The sequence below is a fragment of the Orcinus orca genome, chromosome 17 (assembly GCF_937001465.1).
Source record: "Orcinus orca chromosome 17, mOrcOrc1.1, whole genome shotgun sequence".
In the NCBI taxonomy this organism is placed as follows: Eukaryota; Metazoa; Chordata; class Mammalia; order Artiodactyla; family Delphinidae; genus Orcinus; species Orcinus orca.
Window position 1 is genome coordinate 48,268,020 of NC_064575.1, and position 23,915 is coordinate 48,291,934.

The 23,915-nt window shown below is 44.2% G+C and overlaps 1 protein-coding gene across 1 annotated transcript in view; it reads left to right on the forward strand.

Annotated features, from left to right (window-relative positions):
* SDC2 (syndecan 2) overlaps positions 1 to 22,528 on the forward strand; it is a 120,416-nt gene extending 97,888 nt beyond the window's left edge. Inside the window, exons 2-5 of the mRNA XM_004275364.4 lie at positions 7,160 to 7,271; positions 15,312 to 15,448; positions 19,985 to 20,120; positions 21,265 to 22,528. Of these exons, the coding sequence (XP_004275412.1) occupies positions 7,160 to 7,271; positions 15,312 to 15,448; positions 19,985 to 20,120; positions 21,265 to 21,428 (549 nt within the window). The 3' untranslated portion in view covers positions 21,429 to 22,528. The remainder of the gene's footprint in view (positions 1 to 7,159; positions 7,272 to 15,311; positions 15,449 to 19,984; positions 20,121 to 21,264) is intronic.
* The last annotated feature ends 1,387 nt before the right edge of the window (positions 22,529 to 23,915 follow it).

The window sequence follows — 23,915 nt, forward strand, 5'->3', positions numbered from 1 at the left end:
GGGCCCCTCACTGTGTGGCCTCTCCCGTTGCGGAGCTCAGGCTCCGGACGCGCAGGCTCAGCGGCCATGGCTCACGGGCCCAGCCGCTCCGCGGCATGTGGGATCCTCCTGGACCGGGGCACGAACCCGTGTTCGCTGCATCGGCAGGCGGAGTCTCAACCACTGCGCCACCAGGGAAGCCCCCAGATCTCCCTTTTTAAAAAGAGACCTAGTAAGAGTACATCGATTGAGTTTTCCTTGATGTGAGGTAACCAGCTAACATTTAAAATACATGGTTATTTCCTTTCACCAAATGGCTTAAAGCTTGGGTTTAGCCTTTCAGAAAAATGTGACCTCTCGTACTCTTTCTTGAACCTTTACCGTATGCTGGCTCTAAAGCAGTAGGGGATACAGAAAACATCAGACCTGCTCCTGGTTCCTGGACCTCTTCAGGGAACGTACATTCTAAGTGGTGAGATAAGATTCCCACTCTGTTTACAGTGTCCAGCAGGAAAATCCGCCATGACTGGTCAATTCCAAATGAGTGGTTCAGACCTGCAGGATTGTGAATAGATACGGTAGGAATTCTGTCATCTGTCGTGCTTTGGTTTGTTTCAAAAGGTTCATGGAACAGTTGAAATTTTCCACAGTTGCCGATGATTTGACTTTTTTTAGAATTTATTTTTTGATGTGACGTTCTTATGAGCAGCCCAGTCATCTTTTTGCCTCATTCGCACCCAAATATGATTCTACCTTCATAAACCTGATTTTTTCTTTTCAGCATTGGATTTATTTTCCTAATATGCACCAGTAAATAATTTAAACTAAATCCCCACTTTATGGAAGGTATGCTGAAGTGTTTCTTAAGGTTAGAGACTTTAGCAAAAAGCTAAAAGGACTAGTAATTAAGGACTAGTCTAGGTGTTTGAAACAGGTCTGAGCTAAAGATCTTTCTTAAGGATTTCTTAAGTAAGGATTTAAGAATTTGCTTTCATGTGTGACCTCACCTTTGACCTCAGCTTTTGTGGGAATTATATACAGGTTAGTAGAATATGCCTAGGACATTGTTAGGTACCAGGTAGTTTTCTGTAAACAAGTGTTTGGTAATACAATAGCATTTGCCTGGAAATATATAATGCAGTCATATCTCACATATTCAAGGACAGCAGTATCTTTTCCCAACAAGAAACATAGGCTTCTTTCCTTCCATTACATCTTTGGTTTGGATGGGACATCTGATAGAGATGAAGGTATTACTAAAAATGAATGAATGGCAGTTGGCATCCTTCACATGGGCAGTTTGCAAGAAGTTAGGCAGAGAAGAAATTGTTAAGCTAGAATTCTAACTCTTCACACAGATTTTTTTCCCCATCTGTGATGCCAAGAATACTAGTTCTAAAAGATGTTAAATAGATTTTCGGGGAGGGGGGGTGTTGGAGAATTTCCATGGCCAAACTTTGAAAGTCCTGGATCAAGAAGAGTTCAGCAGGACTCTTTATTACAATTCTTCTCAGGACCTTTATTGTGTGTGAATCACAAGGGAGGCTGGGGGAAGGCACAGCACGGCCAGCACTCTCAATGACCACACACTTTGAAGCCCAGATTTGGACGTGAACCCCTGCTCGCCACTTCTGAGCTGCCTGTCTTTGGACAAGCCTCAGTTCCTTGGTCAGCAGTGGAGATTGTTGAGATGATTCAATGTGCCAGTGCTTATAAACACTTAGCACAGAATGCGTGGCACATAATAAACACTTAACCATTAGCTACAGCTAATCCTTTTGAACCCCAGGCTGACTGGCTCTGATAGCTTCATGTTGCAGGACATTACAGTGCCATAGTAAGAATTAGGAGGCAAAGGTTTGGGGGCTCTAGTTTGGCCACCAACTAGACTGGGTGATTTTAAGAGACTTTGCCACTGTGGTGTTCCGTGTCTTCACTTTTGAAATAAATAGGTCACCTGGATACCTGTAGTGTCCAGTCAGGCTCTCAGATAATATGTTCCTTTGGGCTCTACCTAAGCCAGAATTGGCAAGTTCATCTTAAGGGCAAGTGTATCATCTCTGTGAGACTATGTGGGAGAAAATGTCAACTATTATTTCTTTTACAGTGTGTGTTAGCTAGTAATAAAATAGTTTATTAAGTCACCTCTGGAAAAATAAGGTAAAGTTACAGCCAGTTTGGTGCTTTGTAATCACCATAAAATTTAATATACATTTGAGTCTAAGTCAGGACTGGATGTGCCTTTATCCTAAAACGGAGACGCCATCCAGGTGTTTGTTATTGTTATCTAAGATGTGATTTAGAATGTCATAGCAGGCCACGTGAATATTTAATTTTCATGTCCAAAGGATAATTTTCTGAAGCTTGGGTCTGGGAGTGGTATCCATAAATAGTTAGGTTTTCTACTTTCTGACTTTGTTATCAACCTAAGTTTCCACCATAAGGTGAATTTAACACCTACTGCTTTGAGCTTTAATTATCTTGACCGCTGTTTATCGGTTGCACCAGTTTAAGGCATTTAGAGGACATTCATCCAGTAGATGAGGCAGTGTATCTTTCAAGGAAGACCTCTAATTTCTAAATAAAAGATTTCCACCCTGGCACTTTGAAACATGATATTTGTTCGATGTAAGCTTCACCTCACAAGAAAAAACCAACAAGTAGATTTGTTCAGTTGCCGTCCCACGATTTTCTTTGCTGAGAAAGCGGGCAGCTTTGTGATATTGCTTACTAAAATCGAGATTGGTGCACTTGTGGTCTTCCAGGCACTGGATCAGCATTTTCTCTGTTCATTTTTATTACAAATACCATGTATGTTTGGGCCGAACCGTCTTGTCAGAATATTAGTTTTCACCATTCTCGTGTATGTGAGGCCTAGATCACCATTGTTTTCCTCAATTTTCTGTCCTTAGAGGAGTGTATTTCCTCTTAGGGGTTTTGTATAAAGGAAATTGGTGTCCCCAGGTCTCTGAGTGGAGTTTTTTTGGTCATGGAGCCCAGGGTTTGGGCAGAGGAAGTGGCAGCAGATGACACTGGAAATGCAGGTGAGGTCATATGGTATTCTTTCAAGGAAAAGGCATTTTTCTTTCATCCTATAGGTGATAGGGAGCCACTAAAGGGTTTTTTCCAGCAGGGGAGCAATGCGATCATATTTAAGAATAGTCCCTCAGCAGACAGTGGGTTCAAAGACAACGTCTTGAGCGGTGGCTAAGTACGGAGGCCTCTGTAATGGTGTGGACCCAGCATGATGAGGTTGCTGCAGTTCGAAGGCTAGAAAAGAAGGGATGGAGTTGGGAGACAAACGTGTTACCTTGCCTGCCTTCCAGACGTGTGGGGACCCAGCCCTCAGGCAGTGGACCTTCTCCTCTGGGAGGAGCTGCTTCCGCTATGAAGGCAACTTAGAGCTCCGTTTCCATGGTTGAACCTCCGTTTGGTCCTGCAGTCCGTTTTCCTTCTCGTGTACCCAGCTGCTCTCTACAACTTCCCTTTGCTCCCCTGCATGCATGTCTTGCATCAGCCAAGGGGGGAGAGGTCTGAAAGACCAGCTTTGTTTTTCTTCCAGCTTGTACTCTGAGCCCTGTTAGCCAACAGTATTGGCGCTGCCTCGTAGAGATGGCTGGTCCCAAGTGAAACAAATGCATTAGGAAATCCTACCATCCGGCTGCATCTCCGCACCCTGGGCTGTGCCTCTGTCCATTTCCTCCTGGTTCCTTTCATCCAGTGGCTCTGTCTCATCAAACACGAGAGCGTTCAGTGTGTCTTGGGGTTTTCTGCTTCGTGAGGCACATCACAGTTGGCTGGTGTAGAAGCAGTCGCCTTGAGTCACCCCTTCTCTTGGCTTTCTAGAGATGCACATCTTGCCCCCAGGGAATGTCAATGCAGAATTCTTTTTCCTCTCCGGGCATGTTAACTGCAGCAATCCTTTCCACAGACTGCGGAGGCTTCACCCAAGGAATTATCATGTGTGTGAAGGTGGTTTTTGTTTAAAAGGAAAGACAGTGGAGGTGTTTCTTTGAGCATTATCTGCTACCGAGGGAAAAGGAGTCTGCTTAAATTGGACTCTATAGAAGGATAGATATTGGTAATTCCTCTTAGGTGCTTGTGCCCCTGACATCAGAGCAGGAGTTAACTTTTAGTGTGAGGTCATCATTATTTGCAGCACACCGGATGCTGGAGGAACAAATATTTTTAGCTGCCTTTGAGCACATTAAATATCCCGTCAGCCACAGGACCACCCTGGAGCTCCGCAGAGCCTGAGGGCAAGCCAGCTTCTCTACATGCATCCTGACCCCAAGTCTTACAGTAATTCAGGTCTGCAAGCTTCTTCCTAAGGAGCCGGTTGTCCTGGAGAAGTGACTTGCTTGTCAATCCTCCCCGTGTGGTTGAACTGTGCGGTGGCCAGAATCCTCTGGGAGGCATTTTTGGCCCATCTGCCTGTGAGTGTGACAGACATGTCCATCCGACAACTGGGTCACCTAATGAATAGAAATTCAGTTTACAAGGAGGGATTAAATATCTTCGTGTGGCCGGTGCCACCTCAAACTTCTTTAACAGAGCCAGGAGGAAAAAGGCGTTCAATGTTAAGAAAAGGCAAACAGGTTTCTGCTTTTAAGACTCAAGGTCACTTAAGCCGGGTGCCATGCCATGTGTGTGGGAGGTTTGGGGCCAGTGATCTCCCAGGCTTCAGATGGAAAGATTTCAACTTTAGGGGTCTTGTGACATGTGTTATCTCTGAAGCCTGAGTCGAAGGCCAATTTGCTTTCGGTAATCTCAATTGGCAAATATTTATTGAGTCCCCATGCAGTCTTAGAGGCCCGGGGAGCACACACAGGGCATTTGAGGCCCTGCCTTCTCCAAGTGTGCTCTGCTGAGGGGCAACAATTTAAAATAACACTGAGTGCTTCCCTGGTGACGCAGTGGTTGAGAATCCGCCTGACAATGCAGGGGACACGGGTTCAGGCCCTGGTCCGGGAAGATCCCACGTGCCGCAGAGCAACTAAACCTGTGAGCCGCAACTACTGAGCCTGTCCTCTAGAGCCCATGCGCCACAACTACTGAGCCTGCATGCCACAACTACTGAAGCCCGCGTGCCTATAGCCCATGCTCCGCAACAAGAGAAGCCACTGCAATGAGAAGCCCGCGCACCACAACAAAGAGTAGCCCCCGCTCGCCGCAACTAGAGAAAGCCCGCGCGCAGCAACAAAGACCCAACACAGCCCAAAAAATAAAATAAATAAAATTTAAAAATGTATATATATAAAAAATAAATAACACTGAGAGTTTGTCTTAAACTGTTCATAGGCTACAAAATCCAAAATAGTAGTTTGGAACAAGGGGACATGGAAGGACTGAAGAAGTCGGAGCCTGTTTTGTAGACAGGATTTGAGAGAAAGAACGACAGGGTCCCGCAGATGAGGTTCACAGGACAAAGCTTAATACAAGCAGGACAACAAACGAAACAGCCCAAGCAGTGTTTACTGAGCATGTACTATACGCCAGATACATGATTGTGGGGAGTTGGGGTGGACTGAAGATGTAGGAGGTGCAGTCCTCGCGCTCAAAGGAGCTGACTGCATACTGTGGCTCAGTGACGCTGACGGTGGGGCTGTGGAGACCAGGGCTCCTGATACGGTCGGTTCACAAGCTTGGGAAAACACCCGAGGCCTGGACTGGGGAGAGCCTTGGAGACCCGTGTCACGCAGAATGGCCTCAGAGGGCGGAGTTAAGCTCTGGCTGTTCTAGTAGGAAACTCCAGCACACTCTTGGCACAGGGTGGTCACTCAGAGCCTGCGGGCCAGGCCACTGGGAAACCAGTCCCTGATTAAAGTCTCAGTTCTCAGAATGTGCCGATGTGGCGGCTCACACAGAGTGGGCGCCCATACCTTCCCGTCAGTTGTCCCTGACGCCTGGAGAACACGGACTCGGGTTGAGGACCCTTCAGCCTCTCCAGCCAGCGGCCGAAACCTGAGGGAAGACGTGCTGTGATGGGGCGCGGCCAGTATCCTCCTAGGAAGGTTGCAGTCCCAGTGACAGCTGGAACAGAAGGCTTTGAAGGGAATCTAATGAAAGCCTCTGTAGTGAGGGAAACATTTTTCGTCATTCCTATTAGGAAGAGACATTCCATTTGATTTTTAAAACTAGGACAATAATGAGTGTTGCCTTTTTCCAAACACAGATGTTGTTTAGAAGCTGACAGATTACTGTATTTGTTTCTGGGCTCTCATGAGATACTGGTGGTAAAATATCAATTTACTGAAACCATTTAAGAAAAAAATTATACATCTACTCGGCCTCCAATTCATGCGACTTGATCTCTTGGTAGGATTAGGTTGAACTGTAATACTAAAATGCTTACCGAAGAGCTAAGAAGCTGTGGAACTGGTCGACTTAGTGAATGATCCCTCTCCGTATTCACTGTGTGATTTGCTGTTACCAAGTGCCAGGAATATAAAAAGAATGTGCTTGTGTGGGTTAATCTGCATTTGTCATTAAGGCTCTGCTAAGCCTGTGAGCCCCAGACGCGGCTCACGGTGGGCTGTCGCCCTGGACCATGAGCCTCGCAGGCCCTGCTCCTCGAGAGGTATGGTGCTGGCATCTGCATGCGTCTGGGCTGTGGCAGGAAGCCCTGTGACAGCCTGCCCGCCACCACGAGCTCCTGGCTGCGGTGATGCCTCTCTGAGTGTGGCCGGGCCTGCAGACATCCAAGGGACCTTGACGGATCCTTGGGCAGTGATTTTGCCCAACACCCTAATACATCCCCAAGAAAGTCTTAAATGATTTGAATGTCTTGTAACTTTTCCAGTAAAGGGGCCTCACGGTGACTTTGTGACAACAGGAATGCCTGAGATGGTCCCAACTAGCACTGGGGGGCCCTGGAACTCCGACAGGTTTAGTGGGATGTAAGGAGGTAAGCCCGTGATAGGCACTTCGGCCTCTGAGCTATCTTCATGTTACTGAGTTAGGTTCTGTAGGCTTCCCTCAGGGGCATTTGTCTGTGATCAGCCCTTGACGTAATATGAGTTGTCAGGGTGTCCTAAGGAGGGGTAGGGCTAGAAATGTGGGTTCCAAGGAACAGGGGAGAGGGACGGGTAGTCGCTGAGATGTAAACCTGCACAGTGACTTCAATAAGCTCGTTTCCTAATTTCTCATCATCCTGAATCCCTTCTCTCTCCTTTCTCAGCGGGCAGAGCTGACGTCTGATAAAGACATGTACCTTGACAACAGCTCCATTGAAGAAGCTTCAGGAGTGTATCCTATTGATGACGATGACTATGCTTCTGCATCAGGCTCGGGTAAGGCAGGCTACGTCCACACTCACCTCTGTTCTCTGTGCTTGTGTAAGTGCGTGTGTGCGCACACACACACGCGCGCGCGCGCGCGCGCGCACACACACACACACACACTAGTGGAGCTTACTTCAAGGAGACAGGCAGTATGCACGATGGTTAAGAGCATGCCCTGTGGAGTCACAGCATCTGGGTGTGAATTCTAGCTCCCCTCCACTTGAGCTGTGAGATCTTGGGAATGGATTTAACATGGCTGAACCTCAGTTTCCTCATTTATAGAATGGAAGGTAATAATAGGCCCTCCCACATAGGTTTGTCGTGAGGCTTAAGGGGCTGACACATCTGTAGCTCTTAGAGTATGCTGCTTGGCATGTAGTCAGTGTTCTGTCAACATTAGCTTTTAATTTTATTATTAAGGCTTTCAGAGCGATGTCATGGAAACCACCCTTAAAGAGATCCCTGAGACACTGGTTTCACACAGCTGCCAACCCTACCTTAAAGATTATAGGTGAGACCAAGAAGAGTTATACTTTCTTACTCCTAGTGTATTGCTCAAACGCAGGAGGGAGAACGTAGTAGCCAGGTAAAATGATTGTACAGTGATATCCTCAACTCCAGTGGTGTATCAGTTATCTATCACCGCAGTAATGACTCGTAACAAACCACCCCGAAGTGTAGTGGCTGAAAACAACAGTCATTTTATTTAGCTCATTACTCTGCAGGGTGGCAATTTAGGCTGGCCTGACTGGGCTCCCTCACATGTCAATGGTCAGTTGCAGGTTGGGTTTGCAGCTTTGCTGATCTCTAGATTCTGTCATATCTCTGGGGCAATGGGGCAGACTTGGCTCTGGTCATGCGGTCTCTCATCCTCCAGAAGGCCAGCCATTTGTCCACAGGGAGGAGGCAGAGATCCCAAGACAGCAAGCAGGATTGAGCAAAATCTTTTGAAGCCAAGACTTAAAACTGGCACAATTTCACTACCATATTTGATGGGTCAGAGCCAGTTATAAGGCCAGGCCGGAGTCCGCCTCTTACTGAAAAGAGCTGCAGGGCCACATTGCAGAGGATGTGGATACAAGGGGGAATAAAGGATTTGGCCAATTTTGCAGTCTACCATACCTGGGAAATGTTTCACCTGTGCCAGGATTGGCCCCCAGGTAGCGGAGAAAGAAGAGCTTGTGCATATGTTAATGATCCAGTCAGGAACTCAAAGTCAGCAGCATGCTAGGCAAGTCTTATCCAGGATCTTCCTTGATCTGAGTTTTCATTTTATGTTCAACATTTGGTAAAAGTTACGCTGAACGTCGATGTCTCACAATCAGATCGGCCTGGGCTTCAGAATGACCCAGAGGAAATTAAAATCAGTTGTGTCTTTGGGAGAGCTCTAGCTACATAAGAGTGAGTGTTTTAGGTTGGGAAACAGCAAGACTGAGAAAGACAAGAGGGGTGGTGGCTGACCTAGTAACAATGAGCTTACAATGCAGTCCTCGTGCAAAAATAGCCCTCATGTAAAAATAGTTATTCTGGGGAACGTGGTATATAACGCACACGCAGGAAGAGTGTGAAAAGTTCTTCTCCAGAGTCCACAACTCTATTAATACCGTTCGCTCATGGCACTCTTCTTTTTCGTTAGCACCTCAAAAGTGCTATGAAACTGTCTTCTTCAAAATGTCCCAGGAAATAATAAATATGGATACATTTTGGTCCCCATTTCACAGATCTTAGAATCTAAGAGTTGTTAGAGATTTGTGGAGGTTGTCCAAGTCGTTTTGCTGACTTCTGCCAAGAGTGTCCCTAAGTTTAATATAAAGGACTCAGGTTCAGTCCTGCTCCTCTGGCAGCACCTCCCCTCCCCCACTCCCCCCCATCCAGGTGAAAGGGGATTGGAGTGGGTCATTTGAAATCCTGAACCACTCATCAGACGGATCGAGCTGAGGCTTAAATGTGGGCCCACATTGCTCCTGCCTTGGCTCCAGCCTTAGGCAGATCATTGCTACGAAGAAGGGTATCATTCTGAGGCTTCCCTGATGGCACAGTGGTTAAGAATCCACCTGCCAATGCAGGGTACACAGGTTTGAGCCCTGGTCCGGTAAGATCCCACATACCGCAGAACAACTAAGCCTCTGCGCCACAACTACTGAGCCTGCGCTCTAGAACCCGTGAGCCACAGCTACTGAGCCCGTGTGCTGCAACTACTGAAGCCCGTGTGCCTAGAGCCCGTGCTCCACAGCAAGAGAAGCCATCTCAATGAGAAGCCCTCATACCGCAATGAAGAGTAGCCCCCGCTCACCGCAACTAGAGAAAGCCCGCGTGCAGCAACGAAAACCCAACGCAGCCAAAAATAAAATAAAATTTAAAAATAAATAAATTTTTTTTTTTAAAAAAGAAATGTATCATTCTGGATTTTGGAAACCTCCTTGCATTGCACTGGGGATGTTGATTTTCAGCTTAAAGGTAATAGAAGCTGTAACTAAAATTTGTAAAGCCCTTACTGCGTGTCAGGCACTGTTCCTAGTCTTCTAATATCTCTGTAAAGAGAGATTGTATTATCTCCGTTTTTCACATGAAAAAACCTGAGGCTCAGGGAGATTGAATAACTTGCCTCAGATCACACTGTTGGAAAGAAATGGAGCTGGGATAGGGGCCAGGGAGTTGGGCTTGAGAGTGTGTTCTCTTTCACTCCTTTGCTCTACTGCCTCCTTGTGTCTTAAAACTCTACTCCAAAATGAGGAGACCCTGCCTAGCTGATGCCCAGTCCCAGCTGGAGACTGGGATCCCCCAGGTTTTGGCCAGAGGGTTTCGTTCCCTCTGTCCTCACTCCCGTCATGCTATCCAGTGGAAGAGCAAAGAGACTGGAGGAGAATGGCCAGAGGCCTAGAGGTTGCTTCCCAGCTGAGAAGACGGTACCAGACTATATATGTGCACTCAGGGGTGGACATTGGCAGACATGAAAACTTCAGCCATTCACTTAAATGTTTCATGGGCATTCACCGTGGACCAGACACTAGGCCATGTTCTTGGGACACAGATGAAAAACTAGGTTCTTGTCCTCAAGGAACCAAGAGTCTGATGAGAAAAATGTAGACATGAGAAAAAAATAATTGTTATACCATGTCATGGGTATATAACATAAGAAGGTGCTATACAACAAAAATGTAAGAGTGAAGTGCAGAGTTCTGGTTAAAGGTGGCAGATTGAACACACATACCTTTCAATACGCAACTAAACCAACAATAAAGGAATTGGGCCTAAACTCACAAGGACAAACAAAACAGTACAGGAGACAAAGGCCATAATGTTTTGAAAGCTGAGAAGCAGATGGGCTAGTAGTAACAGACTTGGCAGACGTGAGAAAGCTGAGTTAGCCAGTAGTGGGGGTGGGGAGAGCCAAGAGGCAACCACTTTACACAGTAGAATCCCCATAGGGCCCCAGAATTCATGACACTAGATGGAGCGTGAAAATGGTACTAAACTCGGGATGATTGGTTGAAAGTCTGTTCAAGATGCAGGTAGATTCCCTAATTCCTTCCCACCATAACGCAGCAAAGGGGCTGATGCTCCCAACCTCAGGAGCAAACTGGAGGTATATCATCTGGGGAAGATAAAACAGAGGGTCTTTGGACTGGGAGTGTACCAGGCACAGATGGGACAAGGGACACCACACTGAAAACAGGAAATACAAGTTCTTAGATTAAGAGTTATTTAATGCGGAGATATTCCCAGTTGTCTTCTCCCAGTCAGTTTCTGGAACACTGACGGGCTGGCCTTTACCCTCTCCAGGAAATTGGACCAACTCAAAGGAAACAACTACAAGACACTGGCATTGGCAATTTCTCCAACAAAACACACAAGTCTATCTAACTGATGATGCTAACATTTGACAGCGCTCTCCTGTATGCTCAGAACTTCTAGTCAGCTTCTCAGCCTTTCCTTCTTAAATACGAGAAGACAACCAAGGCTCGCCAGACATTTACAGGAGAACCTGTAACTTCTGAAAGATAGAGACCTTCCCACACCCCCAAATTGGAAGAGAACAGAAACTCACAGTGAGAAGAGAACTTACTGAAAAACTTATTACGGTTGGAGAGATAAAGCTCTTTAACGTTGAAACAAGAAGAGGATACTTTGAAAAAGGAACATTCTGAGAGTGCAAGAGTCCTTGGAGGGTGGAACAGTCATCTAAGAGATAAAAAACTCATTAGGAGATGAGATGATATGCAGATATTTATTCAATTCTTTCCACAACTATTTAATAATGACCCATAATACGGGGGAACAGACACCATTCTAGGTGCTAGGAACACTTCAGTAAATACAATCTAATGATGCTTTCTCTGGTGGTGGAATAATTTTATTTATTCCTTCCTGTATTTCTGTTTCCCAATATCATCTATGAAAAATGTATTTTTTAAAAACATGTATTCTTTTTATAAGTAGAAGAAAATGTTATTTTTTTAAAAAGAAGAGACTTAGTGAACAGTGGAAACATAGAGAAAGAAACAGTTCCACGATGGATGGAAAGGGGATGACACTGATTCTGGGCGTAAAAGTGTAAGCAGGAGTTTCCCAGGTGAAAACGAGCTTTGGGCTCTGGGCTAGGCTGTCTCAGGCAAAGCGGGCTGAAAGGGGGTCCCCAGATTTCTGGTTTGGGCAGGAGGGTCAATCTTTTTAATAAAGATAATAAATGCAGTGGAAGAGCCCCTGAGGTGGGTGACTCACCTGTCTCTAATTTAAGAAGCGCCAACTTGACGGAATTTTCTACTTTACAAAATCTCTTCTCTCACAACAAATCCTCCACACTCCTAATTTGGCAGTTCGTTATTTGTAACTCTTGTGAACCAAGGGAGTCTTGAAAGCCCTTAATTGAACATTTTTCATTTCTCGTTGAATTTTTTTTTGTAAGAAGCAAATCAATCATATGTATAAAACTTTGATGGAAAATCGGGGAGACTGATATGAAAGAGCAGTGTACTTGGAGCCATCATTATTAATGACTTACATTTATGTAACATTTTATGTATACAGAACGCTTTCAAATATACCTATTACGTTTGCACCTCTGAGACTTAGTTGTTGTTATCCCCGTTTTACAGAAACTGACTCAAGTGTTATTTGCCCAAGGTCACAGAGATAATAAATGCCAGAATCGGTACTAAGTGTGTTTAATGCCAAATCCAATATTTATTCCAATAGACCCTCACCATTTCTTCTCTGTATAATGAGTGTACGTGCCAGAGGCAGTCGATATATCAAAATATTTTTAAAATGAGCCTTGTTCATAGCTTTGCACTATTTCCAGTCTCTCACCTCCTGCTTTTTGAACCGCTTCTTATTGTAACATGCTTCTGTGAGGAACTGGGGGCTATTCATCCTTTGTTCCTGTCCGAGGAAGCAGGTTAGTTCGAGTTACAAACTTTGAGGTTTTTTTTCAGTTGTTACAAATTTGACGCATGGTCAGCTTAAAAAGAATGTTATAAGAAAAGAATGTTATAGTCTGAAGTCCGGGAGGCTAATTCCTCCATCTCTGTGTTTCTTTCTCAAGATTGCCTAGGGGCAGGACAGGAATAAAGATGCAGAGGTAGGGGATGGACTTGAGGACACGGGGAGGGGGAAGGGGAAGCTGGGACGAAGTGAGAGAGTGGCATGGACATATATACACTACCAAATGTAGAATAGATAGCTAGTGGGAAGCAGCCGCATAGCACAGGGAGATCAGCTCGGTGCTTTGTGACCACCTAGAGGGGTGGGATAGAGAGAATGGGAGGGAGATGCAAGAGGGAGGAGATATGGGGATATATGTATATGTATAGCTGATTCACTTTGTTATACAGCAGAAACCAACACACCATTGTAAAGCAATTATACTCCAATAAAGATGTTAAAAAAAAAAAGAATGTTATATTTGACTGTGAGAAATTCTCAAATTCTTCTGATAAAAAAGCAAAACAAACGAACAAAAAAACATAGTGCCCAGCTGGCAGTCAGTGGTCAGTCCTTACTGCACAAAACCTGGGTCAGAGTCTGGAAGTGTTGGGACTCTGTTAGGCACTTGGCGGACAATCCCTTGGCCATATAGAGCTTCAGTCTTGTAGGGAAAACTTCAGTCAATCATTACACAAACAAATGCATCATTACAAACTTTTGATAAATGCAGTCTTAGGGTAAGAAAGGTGGTGTTAAAAAACCATTTAACGAAGACTAATCTAATATGGAAGGGAGGCCTTCTCCAAGGAATGACATTTGTGCTGAGGTCTGGAGGTGAGATAGGAATTAACTAAGCAAAGGCTTCTGGCCGAAGATTGGGGACCACAGCTGGAGCACAGGAGACAGCAGGGAAAATGATGCTGTAGGAAGCTGGAAAGGTAGGCCAGGGCTGGACCACACAAGGCTAGGTTGAGGCATTTTATATTCATCTTGAAATCAGTGGAGTGCCATTGTAATAGCTTTAAACAGGGGGTGATGTGGTCACAGCCAGCTTGTGGACAGTGGACTGAAAGGGAGCTGTTAGGAAGAAGGTAGGTACAGTGACTGATACGAAGATTACAGTGGTTTGGATGAGGGCGGTGGCCCTGGAACCATAGAAAGGTGTAAGAGTGGAGACGTAATAAAAAGGTAAAATCCACAGAGCTGGGTGATGGATTCAATGTGGTGGTAAGGAGGAGGGGAGGGGGCCAGAGCTGTGATTTATAGGAATGGAGGGTTCCATTCACTGCAGGATGATGTGGGGAGAAGACCAGGTTTGTAGAGGGGAGAGGCAAGGAGATCATGAGTTCTATTTTTTTTTTTTTAATTTTTTGAAGTATAGTTGATTTACAATGTTGTGTTAATTTCTGCTGTACAGCAAAGTGATTCAGTATATAATTAGATATATACACACGCACGCACACATTCTTTTTCAATATTCTTTTCCATTATAGTTTATCACAAGATATTGAATATAGCTCTCTGTGCTATACAGTAGGACTTTGTTGTTTATCCATTCTCTATATAATAGTTTGCATCTGCTAATCCCAAACTCCCAGTCCTTCCCTCCCCAACCCCCCCGTCCCTTGGCAACCACAAGTCTGTTCCGTGAGTTGTATTTTGAACATGATAGAGATGTATATAGTACCTTTGAGTCATTCAAGTGAAAGTGCCAAGTAGGCCAGTGGATATGTAGGTCTACATTTCAGAGGAGTGGTAGAAGCTAACGATGTCAACTTAGGTTTCATTTGTCTTTAGATGGTAATTGAAGCCATGGGTGAGAGAGAAAGTGTGGAGTAAGAAGCAGCCTAGGGCTCAACCTTAAGGAACTCTTCATATTTTGTGTCCAGGTAGAAGAGAATGAGCCTGAAAAGGAGACTTAGAAATAGCCAGGGAGGGGAGGGGAGAAAGCCAGGAAGTCAAAGCCACAGAAACCCAAAGGTAGTATATCAAGAAGGAGGTGAGAGTTGACAAGCGTCCAATGGCGCTAGGAGGTTCAATTAGATGAGGACTCTGGAAAATGCCACTGGATATGGAACGTGGAGGGGAATGGTGACCTTAACAAAACAGTACCAGTAGTGTGGTGACAGGGAATACCTGACTAGGGGGAGTAGAGCACAGAGTGGAGTAGATGGTGAGGGAAGAGGCCGGTGAGTCTGCACACCACCATTAGAAAAATCTGGTTGTAAAAAGGGGAGAGAGGGCAGCAGCTCACACAGATAAAGGGTCGGTGTTCCTTTTTTGTTGTTGTTATGTTTTAAAATGGAAAATGTAGCACCTTTCAGCATAGAAGGGAAGAAATCTCTTGAGTAGGACAGACTGAACTGGAAGTAAAAGAAGGGCTACTTGAGAGCATTCAGGATAATAATAATATAGAAAAAATGCCAGTCTCCCCACAGATCCACCTTGAAATCACTCTTCACTGCTATGAAGACTGCAGGAAGGTTTGTGCTAAGCTCTTGAGGAGCGGGTATTTTGAAAGAACATGGCTCTGTCATCGTCAACCTTAGACAATGTTGTCTGATACTGTAGAAATCTGTGTCCTGATTCGTGTGCTTAGCTCATCTTTGCTTATTTTGCCAGGAGCTGATGAGGACGGAGAGAGTCCAGAGCTGACCACATCTCGACCCCTTCCAAAGATTCCGTTCACTATTGCTGCTCCGAGAGTGGAAACCACGACTCTGAACAAGATACAGAATAAGATCCCCGCTCAGACAAAGGTGTGTTTTGTTTTCCATTGCATTCTTAGGTTATTGTAAATGTGCATGTTTAAAAAAATTGTACAGACTGTGCCTTTTTTTGTTTGTTTGTTTGTTTGTTTTTTGCGGTACGCGGGCCTCTCACCGCTGTGGCCTCTCCCGTTGCGGAGCACAGGCTCCGGACGCGCAGGCTCAGCGGCCATGGCTCACGGGCCTAGCCGCTCCGCGGCATGTGGGATCTTCCCAGACCAGGGCACGAACCCGTGTCCCCTGCATCGGCAGGCAGACTCTCAACCACTGCGCCACCAGGGAAGCCCCAGACTGTGCCTTTTGAGAGGTGCCCTTTAAAACTGTGTAAGGACAAATGGTCTTTTCATTGTATCGTAAATGGCTCTCCCTGACTCTTTATGATCGTTTCGACATTTGCCCACCTACTGCTTTTTTTGTTGTTGCTGTTAGATAGACTTTATTTTTCAGAGCAGGTTTAGGTTCACAGGAAATTGAGTGGGAAGTACGGAGAGTTCCCATAGACTCCCACACATGCACAGCCTCCTCCCATCAACATCCGGTGCCAGAGGAGTACACTTCTTACAACTGATGAACCTACACTGACAGGTCATAGTCCCCCAGGGTCCAGAGTTTTACCTTAGGGTTCACTTATAGTGATGTACATCCTGTCAGTTCTGACAAACACATAATGGGCATGTGCCCACCATTATTGTAGCCTACAGAATAGTTTCACTGTCCTACAGTGCTCTATACCCTACATATCATCCCTCCTGCCCCAGCCCCTAGAAACCACTCATCTTTTTACTGCCTCCATAGTTATGCCTTTCCAAAATGTTGCATAGTCAGAATCATGCAGTATGTAGCCTTTTCAGATGGGCTTCTCTCACTTAGTAACATGCATTTACGGGGCTTCCACGTCTGTTCATGGCTTGGTAGCTAATTCTACCTAGTACTTTTATCACCCAGGCGTAGCTTATAAACGAGTCTTTTTTACAGGGTACTCCTTCTTAAGGAACTCATAGCCCAGTTAAGAAGCAAAACCTTTTCAGTTTATTTGCCTTATGCTAAGAAAATTTGTTTTTATTTCATAAAGAATGTGTTCTGAGTTAAAACCATTGTGAACTTTTAGATCTGCTGAAACAGGTTATGGACTAGGGAGGCTCCGGGTACTAGTCTCAATAAGTGTTTTCCCAGAGTTTTTTCAGGCCCACCTTCAGTGGTGTGTAAACCCTGACGTCTTCCAATGATAATGATGAATGCGGGTACATCCCTATATTCATTCTGAGAGCTGACTTACTAAGAAATAAGGTCTTTGGCCTTAGAACAGAGCAAAGCTACTAGTTAATGGAAACTGTGACACCAATGATTTTGGCCTTAGTAGCACGCTGCTGCAACTAGCTGACGACCCACTACTAGGTAAGCTGTTTAAGTTGGAAAATGCATGTTAAAGTCTGAAGGAGGCCTAGGTTTCAAATCCTAGATCTGGTCAGGTTTCTTAGCTTCTCTGAGCACATTCCTGATGGATCCTTGAGAAGGTTAAATGTGAGGGCATGCAGCATGGCACCTGAGAGCCAGTGAGCATTTTGTAAGCCTTCATTGAATTTGGTTAGAGCAGGAGAGACCGAGGCAGTTGACCAGGTGAGCCTGTGGAGTGACAGCAGCAGGAGGCTTTGCAGGCGGCCAGGGGGTAGCACGCTGCTTATGAGAACTTGGAAACACAAGTGCCCCCTCTTGGAGCTCACCCGTCTGCTGGTTAGAAATGAGGTGCAGCTGAGCTTTAGCAGCAGAAGGGCTGTGGAAGGCTGTGTCACGAAGGTAGGGACGGGCCTTCTCCCGAATAAGGAGCACCCCTCTGCAGGCCGGAACGCACGCAGGCTTCCTGCCCATTGACGCTCCTCCCCTTCCCAGAGTGCAGTTGTTCTTCCCCTCGCCCGCCGTCCTCCCGGTGCCTGGGCACAGGGTGGTGAGGGACAGGCTGGATGGGTTTCTGCAGATGTGGAGCAGTCAGGTCAGGCCTCTCCAGACTGGAGTGCTGTTTGTCGGATGGAGAAGGGCTCGTTGCCGTTAGCAGTACACTGACTTCACAGGCCAGGCAATAGGAAAGGAGGGAGAAGCTCTGAGCACTGAGGCAGACACACCTGGCTCCGTGCACAGTAGCTGCTCCAGAAATGGATTCGGTTCGGTGAGTGAAAGGAAGAAGGGAGAAGAGGGGCGATGAAACGTAACAGGTGCAGCTGAGGGTAGGTCATCCAGTGTGGCTGCTGAAAGATGCATCTGGCTTTGTTTATTTGACCACTTGTCATAACTGAATCCCTTGAAGTCAAGAACCGTTAGGAACCATTAGGACTCACTAGCGTGAGACAAGAAATTCAGTTTTGGCTTTTCATGGTGGAGTTTATCCTGAGCAAAACCTAGTTTGACGTAGAGCTCTCTGGTCAGTTGACAACAATGAATTGAAAATTGGTTTAAGTTTTTAAGAATTGGTTTTAAGGAAGTAATTGTGTCAGATTAAAATAAAGAAGACAGATGTTTGGCAGATGAGCTCAGAAATTAAGGACCCCCAAATCTTTTAATGTATTCCTGGTATCATTTGTGTTCGATGTAGTAATAATAAAAATTCATCCTTGGGCTTCTCTGGTGGCACAGTGGTTGAGAGTCCGCCTGCCGATGCAGGGGACGCGGGTTCGTGCCCCGGTCCGGGAAGATCCCACGTGCCGCGGAGCGGCTGGGCCCGTGAGCCATGGCCGCTGAGCCTGCGCGTCTGGAGCCTGTGCTCCGCAACGGGAGAGGCCCGCGTACCGCAAAAAAAAAAAAAAAAATTCATCCATTTGTGGGAGATTTACTGAGTGCTACTCATTGTGTCAAACACTTTTCAAGGTACTTATCATGATAATACTGATAATGAATAATATTAATACTGGTGATTAAATCTTCTATTTTGTCGTTACATGGCACAGCTAAATTAAACGTTGCCTCTATGATACCATTAAAGTAGACTTTGCTTTTGAATGGGCATCACTGTGGCATTAATGTCACTGTGATAGATATTCTGTCTAGTTTGTTATAAATTTATGTGACAGAATACAAAGAACACGGTTGTTTGTTCAAGCAGAGCATTGCTCGTCATCTTTACTTCCATCACATTTCCGTGGCATCCAAACAACCAGACACGGATGTGACAGATCTTTAATTGGCTTAATGTAATTATCTCTGCTGCCTTTTCGTACTTTCACTTTGTACATCTATACAGGAGTTAAGGTATTTCAGGTTAGTTCTATACTATTGGAAGAATTCTTATTAGTCAAGCTCTTACTTTGATACAATAAAACTTTTAAATTTAAAGAGCGAATGTTCCAGCCAGAGCACCTGGAAGTTTGTATACTGGTGGACCATTCCTGTGAGTCCGTGGTGGCCCCAGTTCTGTGGAGACCTCCTGTTCCCACACCCGCAGAGCCCCTGAAATGCAAGCTCCTTCCTGGCTACTGGATCAGAAGCTGAGTCAGAGGGAATGTCAACTCTCTCAAATGATTTTAGGGACTGAAAACACCTGAGGGGACTCATGTGATCTGTCATAATAATGGGACAAAGATGATACGGATGAGTTAAATTCAGTCTCTGATATCACAATCGCTACTTATTCTCCCCTCATTCGCCACCAGAACTTGCTTTCCTCTTTCCCTAGTCACAAACCTGAGTATTAACCTATTTTTCTCTTCCCTTTCCTAACCCTTCCCTGACTGCTAATGCATAGTGAAAAGGCTCCTAGATTAGAACCCAGATAATTCATTCTCTCATCTGCCAAGTTGTCTGTCCTTCTACCAGGTATCCAAATAGCGGTGGGCTTTCTATGAGAAGAGTGTACTTTAGACTTGCAGGATGCTCAGGGACCTGAGAGTGCCATTCATTGGACAGATATAGAAGATGAAGTCCAGAAAAGTGGTAGGACTTGATCAGGACCACATAGGAGCTACTTGCAGAACCCAGGCCCCCTGAAGCTCTTTTTAATCCAGGGTTTGGTGAAGGTGTTGTAAGAGTGAATAAATAGAGGGGAGCATTACAGATGAAGCCTGGGGGCTGCTCCCCACGGAGTGGCAGAGCCCTGGGAGAACACTTGGAGAGAATGCCAACAAGGAAGCTGTCATCACAGTGCCCTGTGTAGCAAAAAGATGATAAAGGAGTGAGGAGAATTGGGGCAGTGCTGTTGGGTTGGAGCAGCCAGAGGGGGATGGTGGCCTAAAGTCAGAAGGGTGATGAGAAAGGGATCTTACGAAATGTCGAGTAAAACAACCTAACCGTGTCATTAGGATTATTATAAACTCACTAACTATCCATTTTGCCTATACATGTGATGGGTGTTATATAAAACCATCAACAACGTGGGTCCACCATAGGACTCACCCACTGTCTGCGCACCACACAAAGCGATTATTGCAATTCTTTCCTAAACTCAGTGTTTGCAAAGAATGAACTTGGGAATGTGCTCATCTACTATTTCTTCTTTCCAGCACATTAAAAGAAAATCTTCATAATCTTTTTTTCTTTCCCCAGTCACCTGAAGAAATTGATAAGGAAAAAGTTCACCTCTCTGACTCAGAAAGGAAAATGGACCCAGCTGAAGAGGCTACAAATGTGTATACTGAGAAGCACTCAGACAATCTGTTTAAACGAACAGAAGTCCTGGCAGGTGAGTAGCCCAGTGGGGATCAGGTGGCAGGTCCTTAAATAGGCCTGTGTTTGCCTAAGTGATATTCAGAGGTATCGGCAAAGCTTGCTGGATGTTACCTTAGTACTGAAAACCATGTTGAGCACCTGTCTCATTCCAGAGGGAGAGGCAAGAGTTAGGCAGAAGTTGTCTTTATTTTCTGTCAGCTCCCTCAGCCTACCCCTTGGCCAGCCTTTTGGGCGGGGTGGAGAGAGGCAAGAAGAAGAAAGTTAAGGCCTGAGTGGGTCCGGAACAATGGGGCGTCGGGGGTGGCAGAATATGAAAATCAATCAGTCTTGATCCAAGTCATTCATCATCCTGATTTCAAAACAAATTTAAGAGAAGGAAAGGTTCTTTATGGAGAGGGCCATTGATATAGCGCCCAAGGTATTAAAGGATGTTGTCTCTAATCGTAACTTACTGATGAAAGTATTAACATTTGATTTTAAAGGGGAAGATGTGCAAGATTTTAGAACACTTAATCCTTTTTAAAAATTTTTATCTTATTAAAGTATACATTTACATTTGCAATGTTGTGTTAGTTTCTGGTGTACAGCAAAGCTATTCAGTTATACATGTATATAATAGTTCGCACCTGCTAATCCCAAACTCCCAGTCCATCCCCCCCCGACTCCCCGCCCCCCTTGGCAACCACAAATCTGTTCTCTGTGCCTGTACAACCCTTGATCCCTGAAAGAGGATAGTCCCAAATCCAAGACTAGAAAGGAAATCTGCATGCTTTTTTCATATTTATTTTCCTTTACAGAATTTAAGTCGATTATATCATGTTTTGTGTTTTCATTGAAAAAAGCAATTAGAAGATTAGACTACAGAATGTGAATACCGAAAAGACTCAAGAGTTTTAAAGTATGGAATTAGTTGAGGTCACAGCCACGTTTTTCTTATTGAGGCTTTTGGGGGATATTATTAATATTAATCAAAGAAAGTATTATACCTCCTGAGGAATGTCAGATTTGCATAATTACCTGGTTGCTGCATTGAATCCAGTTTTGGGGTTTTTAAATTAAGCTTTTTAGGAAAGTGTAGATAGATTGGGCTTGACAAAGCTCATTTCTGCCACCCTTGAATCTCTTCTAAGAGTAATCTTCCTTCTGGTGTGTTTCAGCTGTCATTGCTGGCGGAGTTATCGGCTTTCTCTTTGCAATTTTCCTTATCCTGCTGTTGGTGTATCGCATGAGAAAGAAGGATGAAGGAAGTTACGACCTTGGAGAACGCAAACCATCCAGTGCTGCTTACCAGAAAGCACCTACTAAGGAGTTTTATGCGTGAAAACTCCCATTTAGTGTCTCTATTTATGAGATCACTGAACTTTTAAAAATAAAGCTTTTGCATAGAATAATGAAGATCTTTGTTTTTTTGTTTTTTTCCATTAAAGAGCCATTCTGGCACTTTAATGATAAAATCCCATTGTATTTAAAACTTTTCATGTATTTCTTTAGAACAACATAAAATTCAAAGTTAACATCTGCAGTGTTCTGTGAATAGCAGTGGCAAAATATTATGTTATAAAAACCCTCAATGTTCATGGAATCGGTTTAAACTTTTACGTGCAAATATGAAAAGATTGTTTTTACCCTACGGTTTGAAGATGAAAGCTGTTTCATTTGAGTCTGCATGTCTCAGATTGACCTTACCAAGTTCGTCTTACTTTGTTAATTTATCTGTTGCTCCCCTCTCCTCTGCTCGCCCCTCTTGTCCCCTTGAAAGCGAAACAAAACTCTATGCCTTTTGTAGCTGTTACGGTGCAGTTTGTCTTTGGATATTTCAGATAATGGTAATTTAGTGTATATGTGATTTTCAAATATATCAACTTTAACCTCCACTTTGTATAAATTTTTAAGTGTCGGACTATCCGTTTTACACTTGCTTTGTTTTTCATTACCTGTAGCTTCAGGCAGATTTGCAACAGCAAATTAACGTGTAAAATTGGATTATCACCGCAAAACTGTTTAGTCATGTCTGTCTAATCAGATCTTCTTTTGGGAGGATTTGAGTAACTGACAAGCCTCAGCAAACCCAAAGATGATAACAGTATTTTGAGAAGTTGCTGCAGATTCCTTTGGCCACTGTATTTGTTAATTTCTTGCAATTTGAAGGTACGAGTAGGGACTTAAGGAAAAAATCAGTTTTTGTTCTTAAAAATGCATTTAAGTTGTAAACATCTTTTTAAGCCTTTGAAGTGCCTATGATTCTATGTAACTCTTCGCAGACTGGTGTTAATGAGTATATATAACAGTTAAAAAAAAAAGTTGGTATTTTATAAGAACAGACGATTATAATGGTAACTTTTGTAGTCTTACGAATAGACGTAAATTGTAATTTGAGAACATAAAAACTACTGAATAAATCATGTGGCCTAATATTGAAAATGTCACTGTTATAAATTTTGTACATTTTTGGTCAAATGTACACCTCCCCTTTGCTAACGACCGTCTGCTCTCAAGGATGTTGTGGGTTTGATTTCTGAGTGTTCCACAGTGTCTGTAAATCAAAAACCAAAGAGCTCAGTGATGAGGCTGTTTATCGCCAGATTCACTTGTGAACTGGCCAGAGGAAATCTGAATGTATCATCCTGTGTATGTTTGAATGTAGATATCGAAAGGCCGCCAGAGAGGGAATTGTGACTTTTGCAACCTTTATGGAGATAGCTGATGGCAATATTGAGACGAATGCCTGCTCTTGCAAATAACTTTTAGAACCATAAATTCCCAAGGACTAAAGGGGGCTTTCCTGACATCGGTGTCTATGGTTTAGTCCTGTAGATTGTTTTACCTTCGAAACTGCTCCAAATCTCTCCTGAAGCTTAACCGAAGAGGTAATAGATGGAATACCATAGTTCACACTGTAGGGAAGAAGAGTCAGGCAGGGAGGCTCTGTGCGTTCAAAGGAGGGCCTCACTGCTTAGGAATGCAATTGCCAGAAAGCAGCGATGCCTGAGGAAGAGCTGGAAATATGAGAGTACCCTGCCTGGGGACTGCCTTCTAACTGAACATTTCCTTTATCTATTTTACCACCAATTTTGTTTTAAACTGTGAGTGGCCAAAGTAGGAAGACAGCAAAAACAGCCACCTTTCCAACATGTAATTTACTTTTAATGAAGTATGAATCCTTCATTTAGAGAACATTCCCCGGAATTGCCACAGAACTCATTAAAAAAAAATTTTTTTTAATGCAGCACTCGGAACAGTGTTTACGTCAATTCTTAATGGTCTTAATTCTCAAATTCCTGTCCAGTCACTTGCACAATCAGTCCACTTTGAAGTGATTAAAAGGAAGTGATAGCACCTTCTTAAAACTGCACAAAGTCCCTCGGTTACGGAGGTTAAGAATGTAGTGGGTATACCTCTAACTGTGCAAAGCATAGCGAAATTCAGTTCGTAGAATAACAACTGCTTGGAATATCCATGCCAGGAAAAGGAGATTTCTGGCAAATATTTTGTCACTGCTGTAAAGCAAAATATTTGTTAAAGTGCCAAAATAAAGTCTGTCGTGCTGAAAGTAAGAAATCATTGTATAGACTGACATCCAGTTTTCTTCAACTGTACATTTTCTGCTTAGTTATTTCATTTTTAAGATGCAGTAAATAGTACTATAAGAAGTGTTAGTGATGATTACCAAGTTCAGGAAAATTTTGGTAAAATAGAAATATTAAAGCCAATGCGAAAATTTCCTGTTTCCTTAACCACATCTAAATGACTTCCTGCATGTGAATGAATATGGCTTTGTTTGAGAGACCTGCAATATTCAAACTGTCCC